Below are 16,833 nucleotides of genomic sequence, written 5' to 3' on the forward strand. Positions count from 1 at the left end.
AATGATAATTTGAACAGCAGGGAAAGAGGTTGACACAAGACTGTACTACATTTTTGAAGGATACGTGGGTGAATGCCGTCTGGGCCAGGAGATTTATTCAGTTTGTTGGATGTCAATTTCTTTAGAACCAATGTATCTGTAATCAGAATTGGTTCCATATTATGTGATACATCATATAAGGGAGGTGTAGGATATACAATATTGGGGTTGGACAAAAAAACAGAAGAGAAATATTGACGGAAAATTTCAACTTCCAGGTCAGGATCAGCAACTGATATACTATCATGCAGGATATCCGGGATTGTGCGTCTGCTGCTACATTTTTGAGTGGCATAACGCCAGAAAGATTTAGGGTTAACCTTAAGTTCCTCTGCCAGTTTTTCCTCAAACCTTCTCTTCAACACCTTTATTTGGTTTGTCGTTTGATTACGAAAGGATTTGAAGACTGGATAATTTTCTGTGGTCTTATTTTTTCTATAATGGTTCCATGCTCTGTGTTTTCTATTGATTAGCCTACTAATTTTAGTAGTTAAAAATGTAAATTTTTTACCTGTTTTACCTGAAAAATTCTGGTGCATGACTTTTCAACATTTAGAATTTACATTTTTACACTTGACCAACTCTCCTCGATATCATCAGTACTAAGCCTTTTCCAGTTGACTTTGGCAAGTTTTTCAGAGACTATTTTGTAGTTAACATACTTTTGTTGCTTAGAGGAAGGCTGAATGGTAGGTAGACATAACTTTGAAATAATTACAACATGGCCACTGTTATCAACGGGTGTGGTTACTACATTCTTAATAAGAAGGTCAAGGTTACTGAGTATAACCAGATCAAGAATGTTGAAGACTTGACCTTCCCTGAAATGAGTAGGTTGTGAGATTGTTTGACAAAGGGACTAATCAGAGCGGGCAGACAAAAAAGGAGAATCTCTATTACAAAAACCAGATCCATCAATCCATTGGATTTCAGGGAGATTAAAGCCCCCCATAAGGACAAATTCATAGCTGGCAAAATTGGTCACCATGTGAGACAACATGGCAGCCAAATTTGATTTAGAGTCCATAACACACGGAGTACTGGGGCTTCTATAAACAACACCCACTACAATCGAAGTTCTTTGATTATGTTATTTAATCCACACAGACTCAATTCCATCAGTATTCAGAGAATTGAATTGAATGAGACTAACATTTACTCCATCTCTTATATAAAGACGCACTCCTCGGTGGAAGAGAGGGGAATTCAGATTAGAAAATAGTTGGTAATCATCAATTTTGATTTCATCAGGAGTTAAAACTGACAAGGTATTTTTTGGAGAAACTTCTGTAATTGCAGATTTCATACAAAAAGAAAGTTCAGAAAGCTTATTAGGGAGGCTATCTACACTGGAGCTAAGGAATCTCATTCCCTGAGAGGTAGGAATCAGCGAGGATGCAGGAACGAAAGGACTGGTAAGGTTATTGGATACAGCACTATGAAACGACAAAGAGGAAACATTAGTTAAACAAGTTGTTATTGAAGAAACAAGAGAAGTGTCAGCATCAGGAAGGAGACTATTATTATTGTGTTCACTAATAGACCATTGAGAGACAGAATTAGGTGATGCAAGTCCATAAATGTTTAAACAGTTATTAAAGGTAGAAGGAGGCATGTACATTAGTGGGACATTGGAGCGGTCTGGCTGATCGCTCCAACTGGCAAGTTTTTTTTAATGATGACACCATTACGGATTATCAAATTTGCTTCTCCCTTAGCTTTTCTGCATTTCAGCTCCTCAACTAGAGCTTTGTGCTTTAGGCGATCTTACTTAGGACTATCTCCATAAAAATTAATTGATCCTTTTGTTTCAGAGGATTTCTGTATAATTTGCTTTCCGAATTCAGTAGATAGTACAGAAAAGAGAAGAGGAGGGGGGGCGGCTACCAGATGGTTGATGGTTATTAGAAAGTCTTTTTACTTGGGCTAGGGGGGGGGGCACCAATGTCAACTCCATAATAACAACCATTTTCTGTTTGCGTTTTAAATGACTGGAATGTTTAAATTAATATCATATTTATTAGGAAAATTTAGACACATCCAATGACTAAAAACCAAATTTCTGGGTAGTGTAATAAAGATTCTATGATGATTTAACTATTGAGACAGTGAGTTGTTGCCCAGATACTGGTTATCTCACTGTAATCTGATTTTTAGTTTTTTCTCATTTTCTAGCAATATGTTTATCCAACTGTTCCTTTTCTGTTGTAATGAGGCAATGCAATTCACCAGATTAAGAATCCAAATGTTCATTAACAAAGAGATACAACATAAATGTATTATTTTTGGCTATATTCTAGTTTGTATTCTCCTTTATAGTATTATGTATATATTGTGATATTTAGTGTATTGTTTATGGTTCTTTCGGTGTCTGATTACTATATTGCATGGCCCACAACAAGCTAAGCTTCTTGGGCCATGTAACTGTTTCATGTTTTTAATAGTATTTTAATATGAATAAAATATTTGATGTTGGATTGATTCAAGTAGTAAGATTAAACATTAGAAAGAGAAAGAACTTCATATTTTCTTAGAGTCATCTGAAATTAATTGAAGCCTATCAGCAATGACAACTAAAAAAACAACTGACAACTAGGATTTCTGCCCTTAATGATGGTATGAGTTAAACTTAAATCAAGGCCAAATTTATATTTCTGTATATTCTTCCAAAAGTTTTGTTTTTATTGGTATTGTCGCCTTCCTTTTCTTGCCACTCACAAAGAACAGCATCCACAGTTTTCTTATTTTCTTACAGGTATTAGGTTTTCTCTCCTATCTTTTTATGTTGGTTACAAAGATACAACCTACACATTTTTTTTTTTTTTTTTTTTTTTCTAGGTCTTTGCTCCTGCCTTTTCTTGCTACTTATAAAAATACTTACCTACTTACTGGTACTTGCTACAGCACCAAATATGGATGCCTCACCCAGAATCTAGAAGACTCCATTTGGTTCACTCCCATTTGTCACAATCTTGTGTCAGCTCTTCAGCAAACTTAGGCCAGAAGCTCTTAAACTTTCTACCAAACTTTCAAAATCCACCAATGGTGTTGAGTACAGCTGCCCACTAATTCTTCAATTGACCACCAGGATGTCTGCACCAATCTGGCAAAGGAGCAGCTAGAAGCACTTGCTTGATTATGTGGTCATTGGATCTTCTTAAAAATGTGGCCAAGTCAATGCAGTCTTCTTTGTTTGGCAATCATTTTCATGGGCTTGATGTTAGAGCAGCAGTGACGCAAATCAGCATTTGAGATTCTGTAATTGTCAAATCCTCAGGACCTTTTGTAAATAGTGGTGGTTAAAGACTTCCATACTCTGGAGATGAAGCGCCTTCAGTGGCCAAGTCTCAAATACATACAAGAGAAGAGATCTAGCAGCCCTTTTATAGACACAAATTTTGTCTTCACTCTCATCTCCTGTTGGTTCCACAAATGGCAGCAGAGTTGAGAGAAGAAGGTTTGGCTTTGTTGATTGTGTTCTGTATGTCCAAGGGCACATGCTCAATGAGAGTCTATTAGCCAGCCAAGATAAGTGAAGCTATCAACTGTTTCCAATTCCTGTCTGTAAAGCACAAGTTGATAATGTGACTGTATATTTAGGTCCATGACTTTAGTTTTGACCGTATTGATCATCATACCCAGTAGCTGAGAGAAATATGTTATTTTCTTAGCATTACTTGGGCAGTTGCTGGATCAGCAACAAGAGAAACAATGTCATTTGCATAGTCCAGGACAGAGACATTAATTCTCAATCCCATAATGACACCATCAAAACTCTAGAGTGCTCTTTCTAGAACCCAATCTATACAGTAGTTAAATAGAATGAGGGACTATATGCACCCCTGTTTTACACCACTATCCACATTGTAGGGCTCAGTTTCTTCACCCAGCACTCTTATAGTCAATTTTCAATGCTCATAGTTATGAATTCAAGCAGCTCTATGAGTTCAACCAGCATACCATCTTCTACAATCATTTGCCAAAGGTTCTCATGGGTTACAAAGTTGAAAGCAGCCACGAAATCCAGAAACTTGTTAATTGTAGGGAGCTTGTAGCATTTGTACTGTTGTAGAATAAGACAAAGAGTGAAGATCTGGTCAGTGCACCCTCTCCCTCTGAGAAATCTGCACTGATTTTCACGTCTGCATGAATCCACATTAAGATAAACCCTACTTAAAAAAAAACTTGCTGCTGACCAATGGTCTGCATTGTGTAGGTACTGATTTCCTGATTCACTGCATTTGGCACTGCATTCACCCATTTAGAGCTGATACACCCTATACAGACTATTTTTTTATAGGTATTTTATCTTATGTTTATTTTTACGGTTTTTCTCTCCTATCTCTTCTTTGTACATATAAAGATATGGCCTACTTAGTATTTTTATTTTCTATAGAATATCGCGTGAGAAACTTAGACACAAGAAAAAACAATAAACTGCCAAGTGATGAATTTGAAGAGATGACCAGGGATGAGTTTAGCCCAATGGCCTTTGATAGATTATATGATGAAAATGAAAGGTATTTTATTAAACAAACAATAATTGTCTGATTCCTGATAGTTATATGTACATTTTTTCATTTTTCTGTAAATCTTTTCTTGAAAACAGCACTATATTTTTTTGCGAAAATTGGCATACAACCATTTTCCGATATGAAAAAACTGTCTAGTTAGATCACCACTTCGGGAAAACTCGTTTATGGTCTTATTTAGGAAAAATAAAATCGATGTCAATGAGTTCCCAAAAACTTGGAATAAATACAATATCATATAATAAATATAATTTTGCTGAAGATTCTCCTATTGGGTTTTCTACTATAAAGAAGTCATTGAGATTCTATTGTATGGAATAAATATAATAAATTTTGCTGAAGATTCTCCTTTTGGGTTTCCTACTATAAAGAAGTCATTGAGATTCTATTGTATAATCAAACAATACATGTTTTTTGCTCAAGTAAAGAAGATCAATGCTCAAATCTTATTAAACGAATAATAACTGTAAGTATATATATATATATATATATATATATATATATATATATATATATATATATATATATATATATATATATATATATATATATATATATATATATATATATATATATATATATATATATATATATATATATATATATATATATATATATATATATATATATATATATCTGGAAAATTTTCTTCAATTGTTGGCATGTTTCCATTTTCTCGTGTGGGATAATGATCTATCTCAATTCTTGTAAAATTCATTTAGGGTTGAAATTTGTTCATATGAATGATGTTACAAATACTTGGAATAGTTGTGATAAATTTTGCTGAAGGCGTTGCTGGTTGGTGTCTAATATTTGGAAATCTTTGAAATGCTACTATATAATCAAAAAGTGCATTTTTTGTTTGCATAGAAGGAGAAATTTTCTTTTTTTTTAAATGAAAAATAATTGTACAGATATATATTTATTTATTTACGTATAAGTATCTCATATTTAGTTTTGTGTGATCGTTTTTGTGACAGGAATGAAGACAAACAACCAATTTCGCCGAAAGAGTTTAATAGGTAGGAGTATTTATGTAAATTTTGTTCCACTCAGCTACTTTTACCATACTAACCTAGTCGGTCATTGCTGTTTTCATAATCAGTAAGAAATAATCAGTCGTCCTTGGTTGGGGTGGGAGGAAATATTTAAATTAAACGGGAACTTCCTGGGAGGGTATAAAGAGGCAGGCTTGGAATAGATTGGGGTGAAGGAGGAGCATACGTATCTGTGTTAACCTCAGGTGGCTTGGCGCTGCGATCAGTTGTTTGTAGTAATAGTAGGAATCAGTTAAAAAAAAAGTTTTTGATTCATTTAAGAAACGGAACTGTCATAAACACTTAAAAAAGTACTAAATGGCGCTGCTTTTACAATTAAACGCTGGAAAACGTTTAATTGCTATAAGTATTTATAAAAAAATTAATATACGAATCTATTTGTGCAGCATGCAACTAGTTTCAGGGTATATCTTGCGCAAGTACTCACGCTGGCTGGTATAGCAGATGGTTGCAATGTGTGATGTTGAGAACTTAAACGCAAAAAGTGGCCAAAGTAGATCATCAACGGATCTGCTTAACTGATCAACTGAGCAGCCAATGCAGACCATCAACTGAAATCAGTGCTCATGGAGACCTGGTAAATTTAGTAATTTCACAGCCGAGTTTATCTATATCAATAATATTTAGGGGGGGGGGGTCAAATGAAACCTATACTGTTAATTAAAATCCAAATATTTAAGAAAAATAATTATTTATAAATCTATAAAAAAAAATTTTATTATTTATGTTAATATGTAGCATTTGATGAAAAGAAAAAAAATATAAGATAATATAGTAAAACTAAGGCACCAAAAGAAGTGAAAACTTCACTTCAGCCAGTGGATCAAAAGAAGTGAAACGACAAAAGCAGATATTTTGGCGAGGATCTCCGCCAAGCCGTCTTTAGTGCTCAAAAAGAAGAAGAAAAAACTAACCTTTTGAAGTGAACTCCAACAGAGCAGAAGAAACACTTGGTGTTTTTTAATGTTTCATCTGCTCTGTTTCTGAATTCACTTCAAAAGGTTAGTTTTTTTTCTTCTTTTTTCTTTTTTTGTGAGCACTGCTGAAGACGGCTTGGCAGAGATCCTTGCCAAATTTATACAAATAATGATTCATGTAGATAACTTACGATGATGATTTTAATTATATAATTTTCAATTATTTATACCTTTTTCGATGAAAATAGCATTTTCAATGACCCCCCCCCCAAAAAAAAAATGTATATTTCAAACTCTAGGTGGGTGGGGCAAAAATTTTTAGGGGGCAGATGACCCACCCCACCAATAGAGACCACTGCATAGAGCTAACGTTATATATTATCATTGTTTTTTCTGGATTATTTTTATTTTCATTTTTTTAGTTTTGTGGTGTTATTTTTTGTTAATATTTCATTATTTTGTTGTCATTTCGTAAAACATTTTCAAATGTTTTTATGTCAGTGCTCAAAGAAGAAGAAGAAAAAACTAACCTAATGAAGTGAACTCCAACAGAGCAGAAGAAACACTTGGTGTTTTTTAATGTTTCATCTGCTCTGCTTCTGAATTCAGTTCAAAAATTTAGTTTTTTCTTCTTTTTTTTTCTTTTTTTGTGAGCACTGCTGAAGACGGATTGGCGGAGATCCTTGCCACATTTATACAAATAATTATTCACGTAGATAACTTACGATGATAATTTTAATTATATAATTTTCAGTTATCTGTAACTTTTTCGATGAAAATAGCATTTTCAATGACACCCCCCCTCCCCCAAATAAAAGGTATATTTCAAACTCTAGGTGGGTTGAGCAAAAAATTTTAGGGGGGCAGACGACCCACTCCACCAACAGAAACCACTGCATAGAGCAAACGTTATATATTATTATTGTTTTTTTTCTGGATTATTTTTATTTTCATTGTTTTAGTTTTGTGGTGTTATTTTTTGTTAATATTTCATTACTTTGTTGTCATTTCTTAAAAACATTTTCTTTTTTTTTTAATAACCTATCAACATTAGAATACTCATTAAAGACATATATTAGTCGTCTTTTAATATATAGTAGCTTGCTAGCTAATAAATATGATGGGATACTACCAATAAAAACGAAAAATTTATTGCTCCTCCCGTTCTGAGAAAATTTTCGCTTTAAATATGTAGTCAAAGGGCCGTATCCAGGATTTTTTCGGGGAGGGGGGGGACAAAAAGATTTTGGGGGGGGGCTACAAAAACCTTTAAAAACGCATCAAAAATTTGCTTATATTCATTTTTGTTGCGTTTTTACGAGTCAGACAAACATCTCAAGGGGAGGTTCAAACCCCCTCCCCTTACTTATAGGAGGAGGTTCAAACCCCCTTCCCTTACAGATACGGCCTTGTGTAGATGTGATGGTTTTTATTCTCTTTTTTCTTGGAGGTATGGCAAACAACTAAACCCTGCTGTGGAAAGAAGGGTCAAAGAGAGGAAGTTTTTCAGAAATCAATATAGCAAGAAAGATGCCTCTGAAAGGGTCCTTACAATGGACGAGAGAAATTTGGTCCGAGAAATTTATGCTGCGGATCCAAATTCTGACAAGATTTTTGACTTAAGCACACAATTTGGAGTAGGACCTCAAACTATTAAGGTAGCATAAATTTTGATTTTTAGTTTCTGATTTATATCACTAAATAATTGTTCTGTGGTTGCAGAACCACAGAAGTGGGCTTGATCTCAGGTTGGTAATACAAGACCCAGAGACTAAACGTAGCTGTAGCAACACACTGTAGGGTCGACGCAAGGACCTTAGTATTCAAGAAGCGTCGTACTGCTACAATACAATCACCAGAAAATAAAAATAAAAAGAGACTATAAAAGATAATGGATATTAAAATAATAATAAATATAGAATGATAAGTAAAATAACAGAAAATAGCATAGTAAAAATAAGATGAGCACAGTCGTTACAAAAAAAAGATCTTGTGACGCCGTGGTTTGTGATTTTGTAAAAATGATGATTGCTCGAATAAGAGGGATCTCAAACAGGCACAGTAGTTGGCAAAGTATAATTGACTTCAAAAAGGTATGATAGATGACTCCAGAAGACCGTGAGGCATACAGAAGGCATGTCTATGCCATTATGAAGAAAGAGGCCCCAAGACCACCTCCAAGGACGGATAGGACTTAAGTCAAGTAAGTCTTGATAGATGATTAGGTGAAGAAGATTTATGAAGGAGATGTTGAGAAGACTAAGTGACTGAGACTTTAAATAAGTGAAGGCGGAGAAGTGATTCTGGGCAACGAGAAGATCGATCAAGTACGCAGCTTCACTTACCTAAGTTGTAAAATTCACAAAAATGGTGGATGCAGTGAAGATGTTAAAAGTAGAAGAGCCCATGGCGTTTTTTCACAGATGAAAGAAGTTTGGAAGAATAATAAGGCGAGTGTGTGAACCAAGAGTAGAGTAATGGAGGCTACACTGATGACAGTGGTCAAAGGTGGGCGCTCCGAAAGATGGAGAAGGATCCGCAGCATGAATTTCTTGGACCAAACTTCTCTCGTCTATTGTAAGGACCTGTTCAGAGGCATTTTTCTTAATACAATGATTTCCGAAGAGGAGGATATAAGTTTTCCAGAGGAATTTTCTATGGATTGGTTTGGCTACCTGTCTGACTGACCGTATTTTATATAGTAAGCTGTATGAACAATGTGGTTCTATCACGCTTTGTAGGGCTATAATGAGAGAAAGTTTAAAATGGCTAGGACAAGTTCTGTGGATGAAGAATGACAGATCGCCAAAGATTATCCCTTGTGGCCAACCTTCTAGGGCCAAGCGGAAAGCAAATTGTTCCAAATTGGGTTGGGAGGCTGTCGTAAGAAAGGATTTAAGGGAAATTGGAGCGTATTGGGAGGGTATAAGGATGGAGGCTTTGAATAGATGGAGATGGAGGAGGAGCGTGCGTAGCTTTGTTGGCCTCAGATGGCTTGGTGCTGCAGTGAGATGTCGGTAGTAGTAGTAGTAAGTTTTCTCATCGCTTAATCGCTTGGTAAGTCCATGAAGTGATCAAATATCCCCTTTACGACTTACAGTAATGTCAGTTGAATCATATACAGGCATATTTACCTTTAGTCTTGCGGTTTTGGTATTTGGAAACGCACCCTTAATGAATGTCAAACAAAGAAAACGCTTGTAAAGGGTCCAGTGGCGTCAATTCACGAAAATGTTGGGATGGGGCAAAACTTTTTTTTTCTAAATCTAGGGGTGGGACAGTTTTTTTTAGTTTTTTAAATGAAAATAACAAAAACAGAATCATTTTTTGAAATCTAGGAGGGTCTAAAAAAACCTAATGAGTGAGGAGGAATGCCCTCGCATGTTAGTTGCTATTTATCCCGCAAAATTTTTAAACAATAAGATGTGGATTTTTTTTTGTTGTATAAAGTTCTTACCTTATAAATAGCCTACACAAGTTATTTTAGTGAACCATATATTTTGTGTTGAAACTTTACAATATATTTATTGTGAAGTTTCATAAAATATAAAAAGTAAAATTTTTCTATTTAAAAGATTTTTTTGTTTTTAAGACTTTTTTTTTATTTAAAATATGAAAATCTGCTTATTTTTAACGTTGGCATTTAATGATGATTTCGTTGTATGTAGTCTAACTTGATGCATCATCTTTTGCAGAAAATTTTAAAGAATCGAGTTCAGCCTAAGCTTTCATGTGAAGAAATGAAAAAAATTGTTGAAGAAAAATTTACTAGCGGTGAATTTAAAAAATTAGCGCTCAATTACAGCTCTGAGCCAAAACCCCTGCCATCAGTTTTATCTAAGCCTGATGTGTCTCCGAAATCCGAGCCAGATAAGACAGGAAAGCATAGAGCTTCACCCCCTACAGCCCCTACTCCTAAACCGTTTGAAGGTGCAACTGAAGAATCACTTCCATATAAAACTGGAATAAAAGATGGTATTGAGGAAGCTTATATTTATACAGATAAGCAAGGATACGAGGTACGTAATTCTTTATCTCTATTTTATGTCTCCCTCTATTCATCTCTCTCTCCTTTTGTTTTTTCTAAATCATAGGCAGTGCAATAGCGCTGCCCAAGTAACGAGTGATATGAGGCACAATGTTTTTTTTTTTTTTTTTTTTTTTTTTTTTTTTAGACCAGGGCACTTCGTATAAAGGGGTTATATAAGGGGTCGTCGTAGAATCTTCTAAAGGGGCTCATTCGATTGGAAATTGAAAGTGCCAGTGCCCTTTTTATTAGTCGAGAGTGGTTGGAGGACAAACAGCCCCTCCCCCACTTTCACGCCCATCATTTCCCCAAATACATAAAATAAAAAATTTTAGATAGCCATTTTGTTCAGCGTAGTTGAAACGTTTGGAAATAATGTCTTTGATGATGACAACTCCCACACAGCCCTCAGGGCAAGGGTTGTAAGTTATGTCCTGGGGGTGTATAAGGTTTTTATAGAAAGGAGGATCGTATAAACCTCGGTGGGGCTCGTTGGATTGGTAATCAGAAGTTTTAGTGCCCTTTTTAAGAGTTAAAGTGATTGGAGGGAAGCTACCCCCCCCTCCTTTGGTTTTTGACCAGGGCACTAAGTATAGAAGGGGTCGTCATAAAAACTTCAAAAGGGGGTCATTCGATTGAAAATTGCAACGTCTAACGCCCTTCTTTATAGTCGAAAGTGGTTGGAGGGCAAAGAGTCCCCCTCCTCAATGCCCTTCATTTCCCCAAATAAATCCAATCAAAATTTTGAGATGGCTGTTTTCTTCAGCATAGTTGAAAGGGCCAGTAATTATGTCTTTGAAGATGGCAACCCCTCCTCACACCCCATAGGGTAAGGGTTGTACGTTATGCCTCGGGGGTATATAAGGTTTATGGAATGGGGGGATCATATAAACTTTGGTTGACTTTTATTGGATTGGAAATTAGGAATTATATTGCCCTTTTTAAGATACAAAGTGTCAAAGGGCAACTAACCCTTCCTCCCCCCCCCCCGCCTTACGGTCTATTTTCCCCAACTGTATCCAATAAAAGTTTTGAAATTGTCATTTGTTCAAAAACAATCCAAAGATCACATAACAAGGCCTTTGGGGTTCACAAAACTCCCTAGAGTCTGGGAGGTAAGTATTGTAAGTTATGCCCCGGGGGCATATAAGCTTTTTATGGAAGGGGTGGTTGTGCCAACTTTTATAGAAGGCTCATTTGATTGGAAATTTAAAGTTCTAGTTTTCTATTAAGAGTCAAAAGCTGTGATAGAAACTAGCCCCTTGCCCCTCCTTGACATCTTTTCCCTAAACGCATCCGATCAAAATTGTGAGATAGCCATTTTGTTCTCTACAGTCCAGAGAGCATATAACAATGCCTTTGGGGTGGACATAGCCCTCCAGAGCCCAGGGTCAAGGGTTGTACGTTACGTCCCGGGCATATGAGGTTTTCATGGAACAGATGGTCGTATAAATTTTGGATCGTAGGGGGCTTATTTGTTTAGAAGTCGGAAGATCTATTGCCCTTTTCAAGTGTAAAAAATGGATGGAAGGCAACCAACTCTCCCCCACAAGCCAATCATTCTCCGAAGCGCATCCGATCAAAATTTAAGGAAATTATTTTGTTTAGTATTGTTGAAAGGTCCAGTAATTACGTCTTTGGGGATGTCAACCTCCCCACAGTCTCCGGGATAAGGGCTGTAAGTTAGGCAATTCGTTTATTGTTTATAGATGGTATATGTTATTGAGAAAAGTATGCATGTTTGAACTTTATTTCCAAAAGACGAAGAGAATTGAGGTGAGTCTTTACGAGATTGTTAAGGGGAGTGTTAAACTAAATCAAAACACGGTATGTGTACATGGATTGTCAAAAGGACGTAACTCATGAATGACTGGGCTTATTAATTTGGAAGTTTCAGGAAATTATAAGGAAGATCAGAAAGGGAATACTTGCATACTGCCACTGCTACTACTACTACTGCTACCAGCACTACTACTACCACACTGTTTCATTTACAATATTGAGGGAAAATTTGAACTAAATCAAAAGACATTTGGTGCATCCACATTGTCAAAAGAGCGTATCTCAAGATCTGATTAGGGTATTAAGTTGTAACTTTCAGAGAACACTAAAAGGGAGAAACATCTGACCAAAAGGAATTGTGTACACGCTACTACTAATACTTCTATCACTGCTGCATTTACTACTGCTTCTGCTAGTACTACCGCCTACAGTAGCTACTAGTATTACTATTAATACTACAACTATGCCTAAGGGTAGGAAGGTGAAATTTTCAAGGATTTTTTCCTCCTGTATGCAGGTTTTCAAAAGGGCGTAACTGCAATTAGAAGTTATAACTAACAGGGCTTATTGTGGGGGATGTTGAACTAACCAAAAGAAAATATTTGCATCCTTTTGCTACTGCTTCTACTCTTACTACTACTACTGCTACTATTATTGCTACTTCTACTACTAATACTGCCACTAATGCTAAGGCTACTACTGTTTTTTTTCTACTGCTACTCCTACTACAGCTGCTACTAAAACTAAGGGTATTAAGGCAAAAAACTTGGGAAATATTGAAACTGTATGAAACTAAATCAAAACACACTATGCCCACACAGGTTATTAATAGGACGTATCAGAATGCTTCAGGAACGGTTCATTGTATTAAGTTTAAACTGTCAGTATGTGTTGAAGGGGATGCTGAAGAAACCAAGGGTTCTATGCACATACTGCTACTAATGCTACTACAACTATTGCTACTACGCAAGCTAAGAGTATTAAGGTGAAGCTTTCAAGGAATATTTATACGGATGTTGAACTAAATCAAAGTTCTAGTGCCATTTTTAAGAGCCAAAAGAGATTGGAGGGCAAGCAGTCCTCCTCCCAAGCCCTTTCATTTCCAAACAAAATTTTAGACAGTCCTTTTTGTTCAGCATAGTTGAACGATCCAGTAACTGTGTCTCAAGGGATATTGGGTATGTCAACCCCCCCCCCCCCCACAATTATCTAATCGACCTATTATGCTTTAAAACTAAATCAAAAGGCATTGTGTGTATGGTTGCCAATAATACATATCAGCAATATATCGACAACGACTGGGGGTATTTTCGGGAGTACTATTATTGCTACTTCAATTCTGACAATTTAAATAAACCATAAGAGTGTAAATGTATCCAAGTTAACAAAGAGCATAGAAAAATGTTTTGGGGAACAATATTATGTTTATTTTTCAGATCAACTTGAGGAGGTATAAACTGAAATAAAGCAATACAAATTTGTGTTAGGATTAGACATTAGTGAAAAAGTTTCTCCAAAATACAAATAGCAAGCCAAACTATGGATGCTTACAGGAAAAACCGTAAAGGTATAAAATATTGTTTTTTTCCACAAAAAAAGACTATCAATAAAAAACGAACAGAAATTAATTTAAAAAACTTTTTCCACAAAACAAGTTTTCAAAGACAAGTGAAGAGCTCCATTGTACCGAAAATGAGCAGAAATAAAGTCAAATAACCTTCCAAGCGTAAAACTATCACAAATCACTATCAATAAATAAATTAAACCCAAAACGAACACAAATTGCAATAAATAACCAAGTCAAACTCACCGGTGGTTGTCAGCACTAATGTTAATTTTTGCTCGGTTATTCTTGTCTCGTGTCACTAGTTTGGTTTTCTGCCTTCTCTCTAATAACTCTCATTGATGCCACTGAGTTTAGGCTTGAATTAATTTTAGCTAAGAATTAATATAGAAAAAAGTCTGTGTGTCTTACATGTCTTCTTAGATTTTCCAAAGCTTTTATATGGTTGATCATAGTTATTCTTTAAAAGATTTAGTGTTTTGGTATGGATAAAGTACCCCACTTTTTGTTCAAGTCTTACCTGCTTAGAAGGTCCTAGTATGTATCAGTTGGAAATTTCTCTTCAATGCCCTCTGCAATATATAAATGTGTACCACAAGGATCAGAACTTGTCCCCTTCTTGTTTTTGGTTTATATTAATAACCTTCTTACTTTGTTGATGGGCTCGTCCTAGATATGCTTCCAGTCATTATTGCTGATTACAGTAATTTCTTTGTCGCAGGAAATAATCTGTACTCAGCTACCTCTAAATCGTTTAAATCTGTACTCAACGTGACTGAAAGTCCCTCAACTTAACTGTATAACAAGAAATTGTTTGTCTTGCTAAAGAAGTTGACCTTGATGGCTACTTTATATCAAGCTCATCCCATAATGCAACATAGCGTGAAGTGGTCAAGTAGTAATTGTCCTAGAGCTTTGAATGCTTACAAAAGGCACAAAAGGATATAGCAATTTTCAAAGTGAGTCATTAAATAGCTCTCTATATTATCCAATGCCCCACTAGCGGCGAAGAAAACAAAACAAGAGAAAAAGAGGACACATTTGCTCAAGCCAAGGGACTGTAAGTTTCCTTTATATTGTTTTTCCGCCGTGGCGATTTCAATCGTGCGCTTTGTTTTGGTCTGACACTATTTTTAGGGGGGTTTCATTTTATTTTTTATAATTTCCATAAAACAATTTTTGATATTATTAAAACTAATCGAAATAATAGTTACCATTCCTGAATCAGCCACAAATGGCGATTTTTTCTCGCTAGCCAGTTTTGTTTAAACAAGTTTTTGTTATTTTTTGTAAATATGGGTCGTGGTTTGTTCTTATCTAGATTGCAGCTACCGCTGCTACTATGGTGAAGCAAAAAGTTCTTAATAACGAACTGAATTGAGTTATAAGCAATTTCAGGTATCTACCAGGTCAATTCATTGAAATTCAGGTCAACTCAGTTGGTCAGTTCAGACGAATGCTGTCGAGCATTTACTTTATGATGGTTGTTAGAAATAGATCAATTCCGATTTAAATAAATCTATCAATATGGAAATTCTTCCCATTAATACTGAAAGATTGACATGAACTATGTTTGGATTTCTTAAACTTCAGAAGTGGGCTTTCGTCACAATTTATCGCTTAGAGGTAGTTACATCTTTGCAAGCTCTTATAAAACAGCTTTCAAACGGAGCTATTCATAATTTAAAGTACGAAAAAAAGGAAAGTAACTTGTCGAAAGGATCATGTAGATGGACAAATGATAGTTTTCTTTCGCCAGTTAGTCAGCGGTTAAAAAAACGCTTTCAAATCAACCACTGTCTTTTTCGAGAGAGTTACCAAATTCCATGATACCATTCATATAATTATTACAACAATCATTAGAAATTTAGCCTCATTTTAGAAGTTGAGACAACTGCGCAATAAGCTACTGTGCGGGAGACTGCAACTTTTTGTTTAGTTTATTTTATTTATTCTAGTTTATTATTACTTTAGTTTATATAACTGAGGTGGTTGTACGTCCGAGGAGAAGGGAGGAAACCTGTAGTTAAGGTTAATATAAGTTGCATATTCAGCTTTACTAACTGCATGTTAGTAAAGAATATTTTATGTTCGGAGGTCTCAGCGTGCTTTTTCTCATATAGCAGTGTATTTGATGTTTCTTTATTTCGTTTTCTGTTAATTAAGCCTGATTTAACCTCGATCCTTAAATTTTTTTTTTTTTTTTTCCAGTATCCCTATGGTATTATGAGGGAACGCCCTCCAGAATTTCTGAACACTGATTTCAAGATGTCAGGCAGTGTTGACGGTTCTGTCATTCAGCAAGGAGACTCTTTTTACGATGCAGAAACTGGAGAATTTTTATACCGTGTTCCAGGAATAAATAAACGCTAACTTGTGGTTGATTGTCATATTTCCTAGTTCAGTTTTTTTTTTATATCTATTTGCCTATTAGTTACAGATTCAAATTCAGATGTATATTCTAGTAATAATAAAATGTATTGGAAAGTTTCAAAGGTATACAAGCTCGAAAAATAGGGACAATAAATCAAGGATACAAAGTATTTATGCTTCCAATATGAGGTATGATGGTTAAAATTCCAAATCCTTTGATGAAACAGATTTTGTTTTCCTTCTTGTATAAAAAGAAGGGAAAAGGGTGATATTTTTTTAGTTGATTTGTTTTGTCGATTATATGCCTCCACTGTAGGTATAAAACTGAATCTAATTGCTAGAGTGAATTGACCCTATAAATGTTAGGTAATTCATTGGCCCTTGTCGGAAAATATGCCCCCCTTTTCGGAGACCGTGAGGGAGTTCAATATGATATTTCCATATTTTCAATATAATATTAATTATAACATCTTTTTACCTCACAATCGAACTTTCTTTTGAAAGTTAGGTTAATATGGAAGATAGTTTTGAACTAGGAAGA

General features: G+C 35.3%; 1 protein-coding gene across 2 annotated transcripts in view; it reads left to right on the top strand.

Annotated features, from left to right (window-relative positions):
* LOC148940213 (uncharacterized) overlaps window positions 1-16,298 on the top strand; it is a 28,049-nt gene extending 11,751 nt beyond the window's left edge. Inside the window, exons 2-5 of one of the 2 annotated variants that reach the window (XM_089105876.1) lie at window positions 4,436-4,559; window positions 7,997-8,204; window positions 10,242-10,565; window positions 16,131-16,298. In XM_089105876.1, coding sequence (XP_088962002.1) covers window positions 4,436-4,559; window positions 7,997-8,204; window positions 10,242-10,565; window positions 16,131-16,292 — 818 coding nt within the window. In that variant the 3' untranslated portion in view covers window positions 16,293-16,298. Of the gene's footprint in view, window positions 1-4,435; window positions 4,560-5,833; window positions 6,207-7,996; window positions 8,205-10,241; window positions 10,566-16,130 lie in introns of those variants that run through there. The other variant, XM_089105877.1, reaches the window with a different exon arrangement.
* Window positions 16,299-16,833: the final 535 nt, after the last annotated feature.

The sequence above is a fragment of the Artemia sp. Qi Xiang Cuo genome, chromosome 20 (assembly GCF_049724085.1).
Source record: "Artemia sp. Qi Xiang Cuo chromosome 20, ASM4972408v1, whole genome shotgun sequence".
In the NCBI taxonomy this organism is placed as follows: domain Eukaryota; kingdom Metazoa; phylum Arthropoda; class Branchiopoda; order Anostraca; family Artemiidae; genus Artemia; species Artemia sp. Qi Xiang Cuo.